The 14,454-nt window shown below is 39.5% G+C and overlaps 1 protein-coding gene across 1 annotated transcript; it reads right to left on the reverse strand.

Annotated features, from left to right (window-relative positions):
- Positions 1-717: 717 nt before the first annotated feature.
- LOC128239392 (NADP-dependent malic enzyme-like) lies at positions 718-14,068 on the reverse strand. The gene is made up of 14 exons (XM_052956014.1): positions 13,966-14,068; positions 13,473-13,599; positions 11,478-11,636; positions 10,865-10,989; positions 9,290-9,365; positions 8,689-8,850; positions 8,245-8,348; positions 4,079-4,188; positions 3,643-3,740; positions 3,113-3,226; positions 2,773-2,884; positions 2,435-2,577; positions 1,846-2,016; positions 718-1,386 (listed from the first exon to the last, which is right to left on the reverse strand). Exons 1-14 carry the CDS (start codon positions 14,013-14,015, stop codon positions 1,135-1,137), a joined length of 1,803 nt encoding a protein of 600 aa, XP_052811974.1. The 5' UTR covers positions 14,016-14,068; the 3' UTR covers positions 718-1,134.
- Positions 14,069-14,454: the final 386 nt, after the last annotated feature.

The following is a 14,454-nucleotide window of genomic DNA, read 5'->3' on the forward strand; positions in this document are numbered from 1 at the left end:
AGCAGAATACTACAAATATTTTGAGAATTTCATGGATGCGGTTCGATGCATTGTAATATGCTTGTTGGCCTTGACATTCCTTGTTTTTCAACATATAACAAATGCATAAACTATTAAACGGCGCCCTTTGATGCTTTGCATCAATGGTCTTTCTTGTGTATATATTTAATATGTACAAAACCTTTTCCTGGAGGTTACATTGGGAATAATGTGATTATTTATTATTCTGTTTGATTGTGTGTGTTATAAATGTGTCAACTGCCGTACATTTAAAACATGCCATGTTTGAATTTAATTAGTCATCTTGTTTGTACATGGTACATGTTTGTGCTAGGTAAGTGCTTCTCTAAAATAATGGAGAATAAAAACAACAATTTTAACCAACGGCCCGTGGTTTAAAATCCCTAAAATAAGAAACAGTAAGGATCCGTAATTTCCTGAAATAACCAAGGGTTCCATAAATATGACCCCCCCCCCATATTTTATCGTTGCATCCATAAATATTTGACCGTTAAATTCATGGGTGCATTCATTACAATATGTATGGTAAATTTATGAGCGCAACGTATATACATGCATGAATGCACCGATAAAATATGGACGAACCATAATATATTGTGTACGAAAGAGTCAAAGGGTCCGTAGTTGGCTGGTAATTTCTTAAAATGGTTCTCCCTAGCGGTTGAAGATGGTGGGAATTGAGTTAAAGCAATGTAATAAGAATTTAATATTCAATTTAATATATAAATGCAATAAAACGAAAATAAAACTAGTAAAATGTATATGATAGAAGTCTGAGTAAACGCTTATAACATAAATCTAATTTATACAAATGAATTCACTGTTTCGGTGCATTTTTATACTATAAATGTTTTTCTTAAATAATTCAACATTTAACATTCTCAATTTCAATACATAACTAAACAGCTGTGCTTTTTTACAAAGAATCTATAAGTAAAAAAATACCAAAACTTCATTTCTTGATGTATTAATAAAGTTTACACTCATGTAAACCCTTAACAAGATAGGCATTTCCTACAAATATTTAACAAAGACGCTTTTTAAAATCAATATTTGACAACAAACAAAATTCATTTACTCATTCAAATTACTCTACAAAATAAAGCCCCTTTTTCAGAGTTTGGTACTGTGTCCGGGCCAGTCATACAGTGGGGGGATGTAGTTTTCATAGTCGATCTCATACTGATGTGAATGTATGAACCGAGCCTTGTCCTGGGGCTCCGGGAAGTGGTAGGCGAGCTGGTTCCGGTACGCGAACTCAGCCAGATGAACAGCGATGCGTGTGGAGACATCACGGATGTCGGACAGGGGCGGGTACACGCGGCCCTCCGACAGGTTCTCCTTCGTAACTAGGGCGGCTAGCGCCTGCAACGAAGAAAGCAATAATGTGTTATATACGAAAGGGTACACCGTTTAAACAAAGCCTTAAAATCACTTTATAAATGGAATGGTTGTGTATGATGGATATACATATTAGGCTCCGGGGCCATAATTACGAACAATCAAAAATCTGAGTTCAGATTTAAGTGGCAAAACTGAGTGTGTGTATACCACGTGATAAATTGCGTCATAAATGCTACGTCGGAAGGCAATATTTTGATTTGAAAAAGGACTTTAAACAAAGATAACTTCACTATTTCTTCACCATTTTAAATGAAACATAGCGCAGTCTACGCCGCTTACGGAGCCCCACCTTCGGTCTTTTACCAGCTCGTGCCGATCTGACCCTAAAGCTCTTTAACGGATTATTTAAACCACGATGTTTTAACGGATCCTTTTTATACGTTCATTTCCGAACAAAATAAATTTTACCAGCCAACCCACCTTAGCGGACTCGAGGAAAATAATCTCGGGGATTGTTCGGATATCGCAGGCCACCGTTGCCAGGCCGACGGCGGGGAACACGTAAGCGTTGTTGCCCTGACCCGGATGGAACGTCCGCTCACCAAGCGTCACTGTTCGGAACGGACTTCCACTGGCGAACACACACTTGCCCTAGGGAAAAGGATTAGTTTACGAGTAAGTAAATTGGTACATGAACTAACATGTATATAATTTTATGTTCGAGTCAACATTTTTTTAAGCTGTATTTCATAGTTCTTTCATTCGACGTTGTTTCAATTGAATTAATTAAAACTTCAATCTTGTATAAGAGAAAGTCTATCAGAAAAAAAGTACAGACGTCCTGTTGAGGAGATGCAATCGGAACACGTCGGACATTATTCAACAGAAGCTTGCCGGAGATGGCCGAGTTGTTACGATTGGAGGAGGTGTGGTTATCAATTAAGCTGATATTTGGACTATTGTTTTTAACTTTGAATGTATTTTGGGCTTTCGATAAAATACATTCCCAAATATATTTATTAAAAACCCTGTAGAAAGATGCTAAATGTATTTATATTGGTGTGCGTACATCAGTTGCCGTGTACGCTTGTTCGGCGGTACACTCGGCCTTGCTGGTCGGGTTGCTGAGAGCGAAGATGATTGGCCGCTCGTTAAACTCCGCCATGTCTCGGAGAACCGTTTCCGTGAAAGCGCCGGGCTGGGCTGCAGCTCCTGTAAAATAATTTGATAACACTTGTTTATGCACGAGTTCAGTCTTAAAAGTCAACCATCGGAAGGTTTTATGAAAGAGTGAAAAGTATATATAGTAGTTAAGTGTCTATTTTCATAAACATATACATTTTGCCAAAACACGTTTAAAATGTCCCTATTGCTTCGCTTCAACAATTGAAAATAACGTATACATACCGATGATTGCGGTGGGCTTGATCTGTTTTATGACGTCCTCCAGCTTTTCAATGGGTGCGTGGTCCTGAGCGAATGGGACCTTTTGGCCCGTCACTCCGCCTGCCGGTCGGTCCTGGAAAACAATGTTAAATACAGATACCGGTACATTGAAACAAAGATGATACGTTTTCAAAAGGATTCAAATTGAAATCTTAATATATTTATGTAAAGTCCTCGGCCATTTTCACCATGTGGCTTGGGCCAGCGTCCAACTTGAACCCTGCTCTTTAATGTAAGCTGTCGAGTGATCCGATCCTCAATGTCAATTGAAAAACTCTTTCATTATTGTGACAATGCCTACCTTGACGATTAGACCGCGCGAGTCGACCATCCATATCCGGCTGTATGCCTCAGCGCGACTCGAGCCCTGCTCCTCCAATGCCATGATCAGTAGCTTTGCAATCCCAATGGACGCCTGCACATTGGAATATTAAAGTATACTTAAAATACACTATAAGTCAGTGCTCCGGAATGAGGAAATAATGTTTCATTGTATTTCAATGAACTAGTATGCATTCATCTGAGCATGTGTCATAACAACTATTTGATGTCATACTTGAATGCTAACCAATTAGTATATACGACGCTACTATATAGGTGAAAATGACCAGTGTTATACAGGCATCTGCAATTACATGCAAAAACAGTCAAAATCGTTACCTCGAACTCGCCGGAACCGACCAGGAGAAATCGAGAGATGAAAGTTCGAGCTAAGCAGAACTTATTTCTTGACCAATCATTTGTCTTCTCATGTAGGGTATATTCATGTCCGGTACTGTTGACAGTTAGTAGTGACATACATTTACAGTGATTAGAAGTTTGAATTATTACCTCTCCGGCTCCCTGAAACATGAAGACGTTGTCTTTGAGCGACTTGCCCGTGATATTCAGACTGGCCATCAGACCCGCCACGGCTACTGCCGCTGTCCCTGGAAAACACAAGAAAGAGGACTCTATGATCATTCTAGGCAGGCTTGACCATGGCCTTGTATCGGGGATTTACGCCAGCGGTTTTAGGGGTACAATGCACGCCATTGCCTTATATCTGTCGCATTTGTCTCTCGAACACAATGCTGCAGCGTTAAGGTAGAGATCGAGGCGGGCCTTTTCGATGTTACATGCAAGACCAGGCTCTGACTGCAGTGTTTTAAATCTCTGTACAATTGTAGCAAACGACTATTATGTTGGTTGCCTAAATAGAATCAAATAGCAATTAGATTAAAAAAGGTAATTATGAATACTAATATAGATTCAGTACAGCGCATACCTTGGATATCATCGTTAAAGGAACAGTATGAATCTCTGTACTTTTCCAGCAACCGGAAGGCGTTGTGGTTGCCGAAATCCTCAAATTGAATCAAACAGTTCCCGCCGTACCTGTAGAATTGAGAATCATGTTTTAGAAGCAAGTGCATCAAACGCGGACCCAAACGCCCGTAGTTTCTTTATCGAGGTTTAATGGGATGTAACTAGAAAGACAAGTAGTGTGTACATTTTGTAACATGCACACTGAAGCCGGTTGGTCAAAACCTCAGTTAAATTTAACGGATCCTTTTAGTTGTAACGGTCTGTTAAATCTTAACCAAAAGTTGCATTCAATTTCTCAAAGTTAAGTTAGAATTAAACGGCAGGTTTAACGGATGAACCAGCCATTACACGTAACGATAAAGTAGTCCTACGTTAACCTAGATAACGGACGAACCAGCCATTAAATGTAACAATAGAGTAGACCAGCCATTAAATGTAACGATAGAGTGGACCTACGTTAACCTAGATAGCGGATGAACCAGCCATTAAATGTATCGATAGAGTAGACCTACGTTAACCTAGATAACGGATGAACCAGCCATTAAATGCAACGATACTGAAGACCTACGTTAACCTAGATAATGGATGAACCAGCCATTAAATGTAACGATTGAGTAGACATTCGTTAACCTAGATAACGGATGAACCAGCCATTAACTGCAACGATAGAGAAGACCTACGTTAACCTAGATAGCGGATGAACCAGCCATTAAATGTAACGATAGAGTAGACCTACGTTAGCCTAGATAGCGGATGAACCAGCCATTAAATGTAACGATAGAGTAGAACTACGTTAACCTAGATAGCGGATGAACCAGCCATTAAATGTAACGATAGAGTAGACCTACGTTAACCTAGATAGCGGATGAACCAGCCATTAAATGTAACGATAGAGTAGACCTACGTTAACCTAGATAGCGGATGAACCAGCATTAAATGTAACGATAGAGTAGACCTACGTTAAACTAGATAGCGGATGAACCAGCCATTAAATGTAACGATAGAGTAGACCTACGTTAACAAAGATAGCGGATGAACCAGCCATTAAATGTAACGATAGAGTAGACCTACGTTAAACTAGATAGCGGATGAACCAGCCATTAAATGTAACGATAGAGTAGACCGACGTTAACCTAGATAGCGGATGAACCAGCCATTAAATGTAACGATAGAGAAGACCGACGTTAACCTAGATAGCGGATGAACCAGCCATTAAATGTAACGATAGAGAAGACCTACGTTAACCTAGATAGCGGATGAACCAGCCATTAAATGTAACGATAGAGTAGACCTACGTTAACCTAGATAGCGGATGAACCAGCCATTAAATGTAACGATAGAGAAGACCGACGTTAACCTAGAAAGCGGATGAACCAGCCATTAAATGTAACGATAGAGTGGACCTACGTTAACCTACATAGCGGATGAACCAGCCATTAAATGTAACGAAAGAGAAGACCGACGTTAACCTAGATAGCGGATGAACCAGCCATTAAATGTAACGATAGAGTAGACCTACGTTAGCCTAGATAGCGGATGAACCAGCCATTAAATGTAACGATAGAGTAGACCTACGTTAACCTAGATAGCGGATGAACCAGCCATTAAATGTAACGATAGAGTAGACCTACGTTAACCTAGATAGCGGATGAACCAGCCATTAAATGTAACGATAGAGAAGACCGACGTTAACCTAGATAGCGGATGAACCAGTCATTAAATGTAACGATAGAGTAGACCTACGTTAACCTAGATAGCGGATGAACCAGCCATTAAATGTAACGATAGAGAAGACCTACGTTAACCTAGATAGCGGATGAACCAGCCATTAAATGTAACGATAGAGTAGACCGACGTTAACCTAGATAGCGGATGAACCAGCCATTAAATGTAACGATAGAGAAGACCGACATTAACCTAGATAGCGGATGAACCAGCCATTAAATGTAACGATAGAGTAGACCTACGTTAGCCTAGATAGCGGATGAACCAGCCATTAAATGTAACGATAGAGTAGACCTACGTTAGCCTAGATAGCGGATGAACCAGCCATTAAATGTAACGATAGAGTAGACCTACGTTAACCTAGATAGCGGATTAAATGTAACGATAGAGAAGACCGACGTTAACCTAGATAGCGGATGAACCAGCCATTAAATGTAACGATTGAGTAGACATTCGTTAACCTAGATAACGGATGAACCAGCCATTAACTGCAACGATAGAGAAGACCTACGTTAACCTAGATAGCGGATGAACCAGCCATTAAATGTAACGATAGAGTAGACCTACGTTAGCCTAGATAGCGGATGAACCAGCCATTAAATGTAACGATAGAGTAGAACTACGTTAACCTAGATAGCGGATGAACCAGCCATTAAATGTAACGATAGAGTAGACCTACGTTAACCTAGATAGCGGATGAACCAGCCATTAAATGTAACGATAGAGTAGACCTACGTTAAACTAGATAGCGGATGAACCAGCATTAAATGTAACGATAGAGTAGACCTACGTTAAACTAGATAGCGGATGAACCAGACATTAAATGTAACGATAGAGTAGACCTACGTTAACATAGATAGCGGATGAACCAGCCATTAAATGTAACGATAGAGTAGACCTACGTTAACATAGATAGCGGATGAACCAGCCATTAAATGTAACGATAGAGTAGACCGACGTTAACCTAGATAGCGGATGAACCAGCCATTAAATGTAACGATAGAGAAGACCTACGTTAACCTAGATAGCGGATGAACCAGCCATTAAATGTAACGATAGAGAAGACCTACGTTAACCTAGATAGCGGATGAACCAGCCATTAAATGTAACGATAGAGTAGACCTACGTTAACCTAGATAGCGGATGAACCAGCCATTAAATGTAACGATAGAGTAGACCTACGTTAACCTAGATAGCGGATGAACCAGCCATTAAATGTAACGATAGAGAAGACCGACGTTAACCTACATAGCGGATGAACCAGCCATTAAATGTAACGATAGAGTGGACCTACGTTAACCTACATAGCGGATGAACCAGCCATTAAATGTAACGAAAGAGAAGACCGACGTTAACCTAGATAGCGGATGAACCAGCCATTAAATGTAACGATAGAGTAGACCTACGTAAGCCTAGATAGCGGATGAACCAGCCATTAAATGTAACGATAGAGTAGACCTACGTTAACCTAGATAGCGGATGAACCAGCCATTAAATGTAACGATAGAGTAGACCGACGTTAACCTAGATAGCGGATGAACCAGCCATTAAATGTAACGATAGAGAAGACCGACGTTAACCTAGATAGCGGATGAACCAGTCATTAAATGTAACGATAGAGTAGACCTACGTTAACCTAGATAGCGGATGAACCAGCCATTAAATGTAACGATAGAGAAGACCTACGTTAACCTAGATAGCGGATGAACCAGCCATTAAATGTAACGATAGAGTAGACCGACGTTAACCTAGATAGCGGATGAACCAGCCATTAAATGTAACGATAGAGAAGACCGACGTTAACCTAGATAGCGGATGAACCAGCCATTAAATGTAACGATAGAGTAGACCTACGTTAGCCTAGATAGCGGATGAACCAGCCATTAAATGTAACGATAGAGTAGACCTACGTTAGCCTAGATAGCGGATGAACCAGCCATTAAATGTAACGATAGAGTAGACCTACGTTAACCTAGATAGCGGATTAAATGTAACGATAGAGAAGACCGACGTTAACCTAGATAGCGGATGAACCAGCCATTAAATGTAACGATAGAGAAGACCTACGTTAACCTAGATAGCGGATGAACCAGCCATTAAATGTAACGATAGAGTAGACCTACGTTAACCTAGAAAGCGGATGAACCAGCCATTAAATGTAACGATAGAGAAGACCTACGTTAACCTAGATAGCGGATGAACCAGCCATTAAATGTAACGGAAGGGCTTCCAACATGGCTGCTCTTCTCGTTAAAGTAAGGAGCGTGAAGAAACATTATAAATAGTATGTTTTATTCATGACGCCGGCGCCGACGACAATATCAATGCTATGACAATACATCAACATTTTAATAGTTAATTCCTCCAATTCTAATCAGAAAGATTGACTCAATTGCTCACCGCTTGACCACTGCACCCATGAACTCTTCCAGAAGAGCGTCATACTTTGAACCCCGCTCTCGCTTCTGCTTCAGTCCGATATACAATGGATCTTTCATTAAATTCTGAAATGAAAATAACATGTACGGGTGCACACTCCGAGTCTTACTTCAATTATACACAAAACTCAAACATATCATTTCTGAAATTTAAGAACTGTTCATGAAGTTTGTAGACCTCTGTAACTACTGTAAGAATGTATTCCAAACGTTTTTACTTAATAAGAATATTTTCGATTTATCAGCAAGAGACATATTACGTGAACAAGCGGTAAGGACATTTCCGGGCATCAAGCCCACGAATGTTGGAACACTTGACACACACTATTGGAATAATCGCGTTCCGAGTAAAGGAACTTTTAATGCTTTGTAGCGGAGATGAAAACAAAAATGTCATAAACCCAACCTCATTGTCGGTGCCGACGTCGATGAGTATGGGAAGGCACCGGTGTGGCGGCACGCCGGCGAGGGCGGTGTACAGGGCCAGTTTGCCGACGGGGATGCCCATTCCGTACGCCCCTAGGTCTCCAAGCCCCAAGATCCGCTCACCGTCTGTCACAACGATTACCTGAAAGAGGAGAAATATTTGGCGATAATATCCTGGAGAATACACGAGGGAGGAGATTGAGAAAGTGTGCGGCTTTGAACTATTGAACATGAATCATAAATCAGACGGTGTTTGGTCTTGATAACAGCCGGATTTACAATTACATGAACTAGTTGTAGGTAAAGTTTTTTTTATAAACATGAGCACAAACCAATCCAGAAACGGACCTCCAATCGCTCGCACAAAAATACCCCTCATCCCCCTCAAACGCACACACCTCAGCAACAAGAAAGGCAGAACTAAAGTCAAAAGACAGCCCCATTGGTGCTATAGGTGTTCGTCTGCTAGTGGTGGAGGTGTGCGATTATTTGGCAAAACTGAAGGTGTGTTTTGAAAGTTTTTAGTCAATAACATATATCAAATAGTTTTATCTTCATATGTGAGAGCAACTTGTAGATACCTTGACGTCGTCGGCGGGCCAGTTACATAGAATGTTGTACACGTGACCAAGGTCGTGGATGGTGATGTACAGACCTCTGTAAAAGAAAGGGTTCCAGTTTAGTTTATCATAAATTATTATACAGTCGAGCCCCGTTGGCTCGAACTCGCTTAGCTCGAATTCCTTGTTGGTTCGATCAGATATAAAGGACCGATTTCTTTCTACTAAGGAAACCATTCCCGCTTGGCTCGAATGTCCTGAGGCTCGAGATAATTTCGCCGGACCCTGAAAGTTCGAGCCAACGGGTTCGATAAAACTCTGAAGGACGCTAATAGCTTATAGAATCACACTCGAGTCCGTTTCTTTGGTACCATTTCAGAGGTGATGAGGAAGTACCCCATGGTTGAGCTAAAACCCACAACCCGTTAGGTAAGAGGCGGACATCAATTCCTCAAGACAACCTTAAATTAAAAGGAACCGATCAAAAAGATGCTGTGCTCAAGTTCTTCTCAAACGGTGGAACACTAGCCAACATTCTGTGAGCGGTTCCAAAACTACTTCGCGAAATAATTGGTTGGCACCAATTAATTAGTAACGAAGTTTGCAGGATAACTAATCTAAATAAAAAAAGCAACGTCTCCTGAATGACACTTTCGATGTGACAAGAAACAATTGTGTGCCCGGCAATTCAAGTAGCTGCTTTTGTTTGACTAATTCTGGATTTACAATCTCTGATATGGTTGATGTGAAGTGCTGAATCAATACCGGCCTAGACAAATATCGCCAAGGTGCGGGTCTAACTGATGATTGGATTTTCCTTTCTATACCACTGTATTTTTAACACGTAAATTATTTCCGATAAAACGTTTGGTTATACGTATGGTAATTATAAATTGGTTATCTGAAGAGGGTGAGGACAGATACGGGTTTCATGAGAGCAAGCCCGTATTTGAGACATACCTCCCCATGGCTGATACAAAGCCAGTCTTATCATATACACACGTACACGTACCTAGGTTTTCCAAACGGTAGCGGTCGTATTCAGAAACGTCTGACCTTAGCCTTCAGACGAACATGCCCACATACCTAGATTTTCTTAAGGATCGGTTGTATTTCAGAAAGGCATGTCTTAATATGCGGGTTGAGATGATACCAACTAACCTCCAGACTAACACGTACCTGGGTTTCCTGATTTTCTGAGTGTTAGGCCGCATGATATGTGTTCAGTGTAATTTCATAATTTATTTTTTAAACTTACTAATTCAGGCACCGTCATGTGGTCGAATCTTAGGCACGCTTGACCCATGATCGGATGAATAAATTATACAACTCCCAGTATGAAATAGACATATACGTATACGAAAGTGGGTTTTCTGTGTGTAGGATAAGTTAAAGCACGTTTGACCTACGATCAGCACGCATACGTCCATGTGAATTTTCAGGGTGATAACATATTTTAAGCATACATCGCCCACGGCCGCGTGTAAATGATACACGTGCACGTACCTAGGCTTTCTTACAATGACGCCATATTTCAGACAAGATTGACGCACAGTCGTGGTGATCTAAAAGATTATATAGACCCCGTATACGTACCTGGGCTTCCTGAGGGTGAGGCCGTATTTCAGGCACGCCTGTCCCACGGTCGGGGTGTAGATGATTGGCATCATGAGCTCCACGTTCTGCATGATTGTCCGGTAAAACAACCGCTCGTTACGCTCCTGCAAACGATGTTCAAAATCAAACACACATTGTCACAATTGTAAAGCAAAATAAAGACCTTTGTTCCACCCTTAAAAGTGTCCATGTGAACAAGTTATCGGGAGTGGCGAAATCAAGGCACGCCCCATCCCCCGAGCGTTAAATCCTTGAACCCCTCAATTTGTTCGTTATATACTCGTATACCGCGTACGAAAGAAAGGCAAAACTGTCTACCAGTATACACGTTGAAATTTTTCTTGTCCAAGAACAGACATTCTTTTACTGTTTTATTTTATTCTTACCATATGATTTATGAAATACATGTCCGTGGACATAAGAAATTCGTCATACTAGACCACTTGGAATTTTAATACGCATACTTTACTTACGTAACAGTCAGAAAGCAAAATATACGAGTCAGAACACATGATGTACGAGTCATACAGCACAATGTATTTTTTCTTTAGTACCCTTCCATATTTACTTGCACAGTTATTTTATTATATACCTGAAGAGACATCATGTAGATGTATCTGTCGAGGTCATTCTCCCAGCGGTAGAAGTTCTGCATGACAAAGTATACTTGCTGGTCCTGATTCAATATTGCGGGAGGTAACAATCCCTGCAGACCCAGGAGTTGTCGTTCTTGAAGAGTAAAACACATTCCCTGTAAACAGAGTTAACAGGGAAGTATCTAAGCAACGGACTTGAAAATATGTAGGTCCTGATTCCAAATCGCGGGAAGTAAAAATGATACAATGAAAACTACAGGGACAATCCCAGTAGTCAAGCAATCAACTCCATGGAGGTGAATGAGTTGTCGTTCCTTGTGCATAAAACAGATCTTATCGCGGGAGCTAATGAACCCTGTAGGATAAGGAGTTGTCAGTCTTAGAGGGTATAAAATGCCATTGAAATACAAATAGTTTTCACTTTAATACCCAGAGTCAAATTTCAGACAAAGTGTATATCTGCCCTTCATTGTTCAATATAGCAGTAGCAATGCTCGAATATAATTTATTAGTTATAAAAAATAATGCTTAAAACAAATTGAAATACCTTTCCGAATACACAAGGGATATATATTAAGGTCATGTTAATGCTCGGAATGTCACGACTGCGCCTTGCAGGTATTAAAATAGTTGTTCTATGTAATCAAAGGGAAACGGATGTGGCTGTATGTCTGGTTTGAAATGTATGTTCATCTTCTATTTACTGGTATGTATTTTAAGTAATAATTATCATTCATGTGCTTTGTAACATGAAGAAACTAAATATACAAAGTCACGATTGATTTTAACACGGACATATACACCATGAATGCCCGTGATTTTAATGGTTGTTCGCAATGCGTCACAAATGAAATGTAGACTTTTATCCGGTTTTCACCGGTAATTTAAGAAGGTTGAAAACTGTACCCGGATCTAGTTTGCAATTAATTTGCACTCAACACGAAAATCCATGTTAATACAATACTGCTATAGTATAAACGATATGGTAAAGCTAATATTATACAGTATATTTCGAAATATAAACCCAATTTAAGGCTCTCGTAAATGTAGTCAGCTTTGGATTGCGGACCTCATTTTTTTGCTATGCAAACAGTTGAATTGCAACAATGCGACCATATTATTATTATTATTATTATTATTATTATTATTATTATTATTATATTTGGTGTTCGCACATGTTTGTGGGCAAATGACAATCGCGGATTTTCTCCATTTTTAATAAACATTGCTTTTCAAAACTAAAATTGATGAGTCATTGTATGTGAACTATACATCGGACTATTTAATATCGTTATATGCCGTTTAAGATGATGCAACGGAAGATTCAATGTGGGCATATATAGACCAGTGGAATTTAGTAACATATAGCCTTTGGCCAGTGTTCTTGACCGAGATATTTGACATAACGAGATATGAATAATAGCCATACAACTTTATTAATAGCACTAATCAATATTTTCTATACTAAGAGGTTAAACAAAATCATCATAAAATGTATGTATATATTGCGTCTTCCTTTTGTGATCAGCTTAGTTATATCTAAAATGCCTATGTACAATTATAAGTACGTCTTAAAGCAAGAGTCTCACTTTTAAAATACACTGTCAAATCAACTTATGGAAGCATAAAGCTTCTATCTGATTCTTCGTTTAACGTCACATAAAACCTTTTCGCGTTTACAGTAGACTAAGTATACATTGGTAAGATGATAGTGTATTACTTCTTGTCTTATATTGATTAACTTTAAAGACCAATGGTCATAATCTAGAACAGAGTATACTGAAAATTGACGTAACAATGCATACAACAAGTATTTCATCGGACTTAAAACCCTTATCTGAATGAATAAAAATGGAAAATGTTTAAACAGCAGATCTATAAATTAATATCTTATTAATGCTAAAACCAGGTTGTTGTATACTGATTTATCTAAGTCATGCACATATATTTTATAATATGTTTACCGATCAAGTATGTTAAAGTGCACAAACCTTGCTGTAATTAGGGTCCCTGATGAGATCCAGCCCCCGGAGGCGGGGCCGCCCTATCCGCGCGTCTATTTCCTCTTCCTGTTTCTTCGGAGCGTTTGCCATGTCAAGTATCCGACTCAAGTGAGAACTAAATGAAATAGACAGTGACCAAAATGGTGTAGGCGTGCGAAGGGAGATTACTCGAGCTTAGCGAAAGAGGAATGTCGCTCTGGTGTGTGTCGAAATATCTAGGGTTTCGTTTGTTCGCAAATTGAGCGCCTTATCAAATGACAATATCGTTTTGCTTATGCAATTGGCAATAGCAATTTAAGTGAATCATTAAAATGTTGCGTTTTAATTCGCTTACGCTTATTTCGAATAAAACAACATGAATACTTGTCAATCAACATTGTTTTTACAAATTCTTTAGGTTTCTGCACAGCGTGCTAAATAAATACTAGCATTTCTTGAAAATCAATAATCAGTCAGATCAATTAAACTTTTTTTCACATACTCTTTATCCAGCCCCGGATGATACGTCTGTGAGTGTTTTCTTCCCGCCATTCTGCCTCTATTCCGCCGTGAAAGCGTTACTTGAACTCCGCCGTCGACGTATATGTCCGTCAGTAGACGTAAATGAACCCTGTTACGTAGCAGATTTGAGACGTTCAGTGATATCAGAGACATAATACAGGTACAATTACTTTGAAATCATGATCTGTTGGATCTTTAAAAGACCAACACAGCTTTAGTACCATAACGACGTCAAATATTGACGCTACGTTTAATTATGACGTCACATTGACGTTTGCTAAACATGACTTATTAAACAGCATAAAAGCTGCACTCTCACAGTCACAGATTTGCCGTTTTGGCAGCTTTTTTATTTTTTGTCTTGGAACGAGCAATTTTTTGCGTAAATATCAGCTTACCAGTTATATAAGACTGCTGACAAAAAATCAGATCGTAGATTTTTATATTTCCATTCCAAAATTTATGTTTT

Source organism: Mya arenaria, chromosome 6 (assembly GCF_026914265.1).
Source record: "Mya arenaria isolate MELC-2E11 chromosome 6, ASM2691426v1".
Lineage (NCBI taxonomy): Eukaryota > Metazoa > Mollusca > Bivalvia > Myida > Myidae > Mya > Mya arenaria.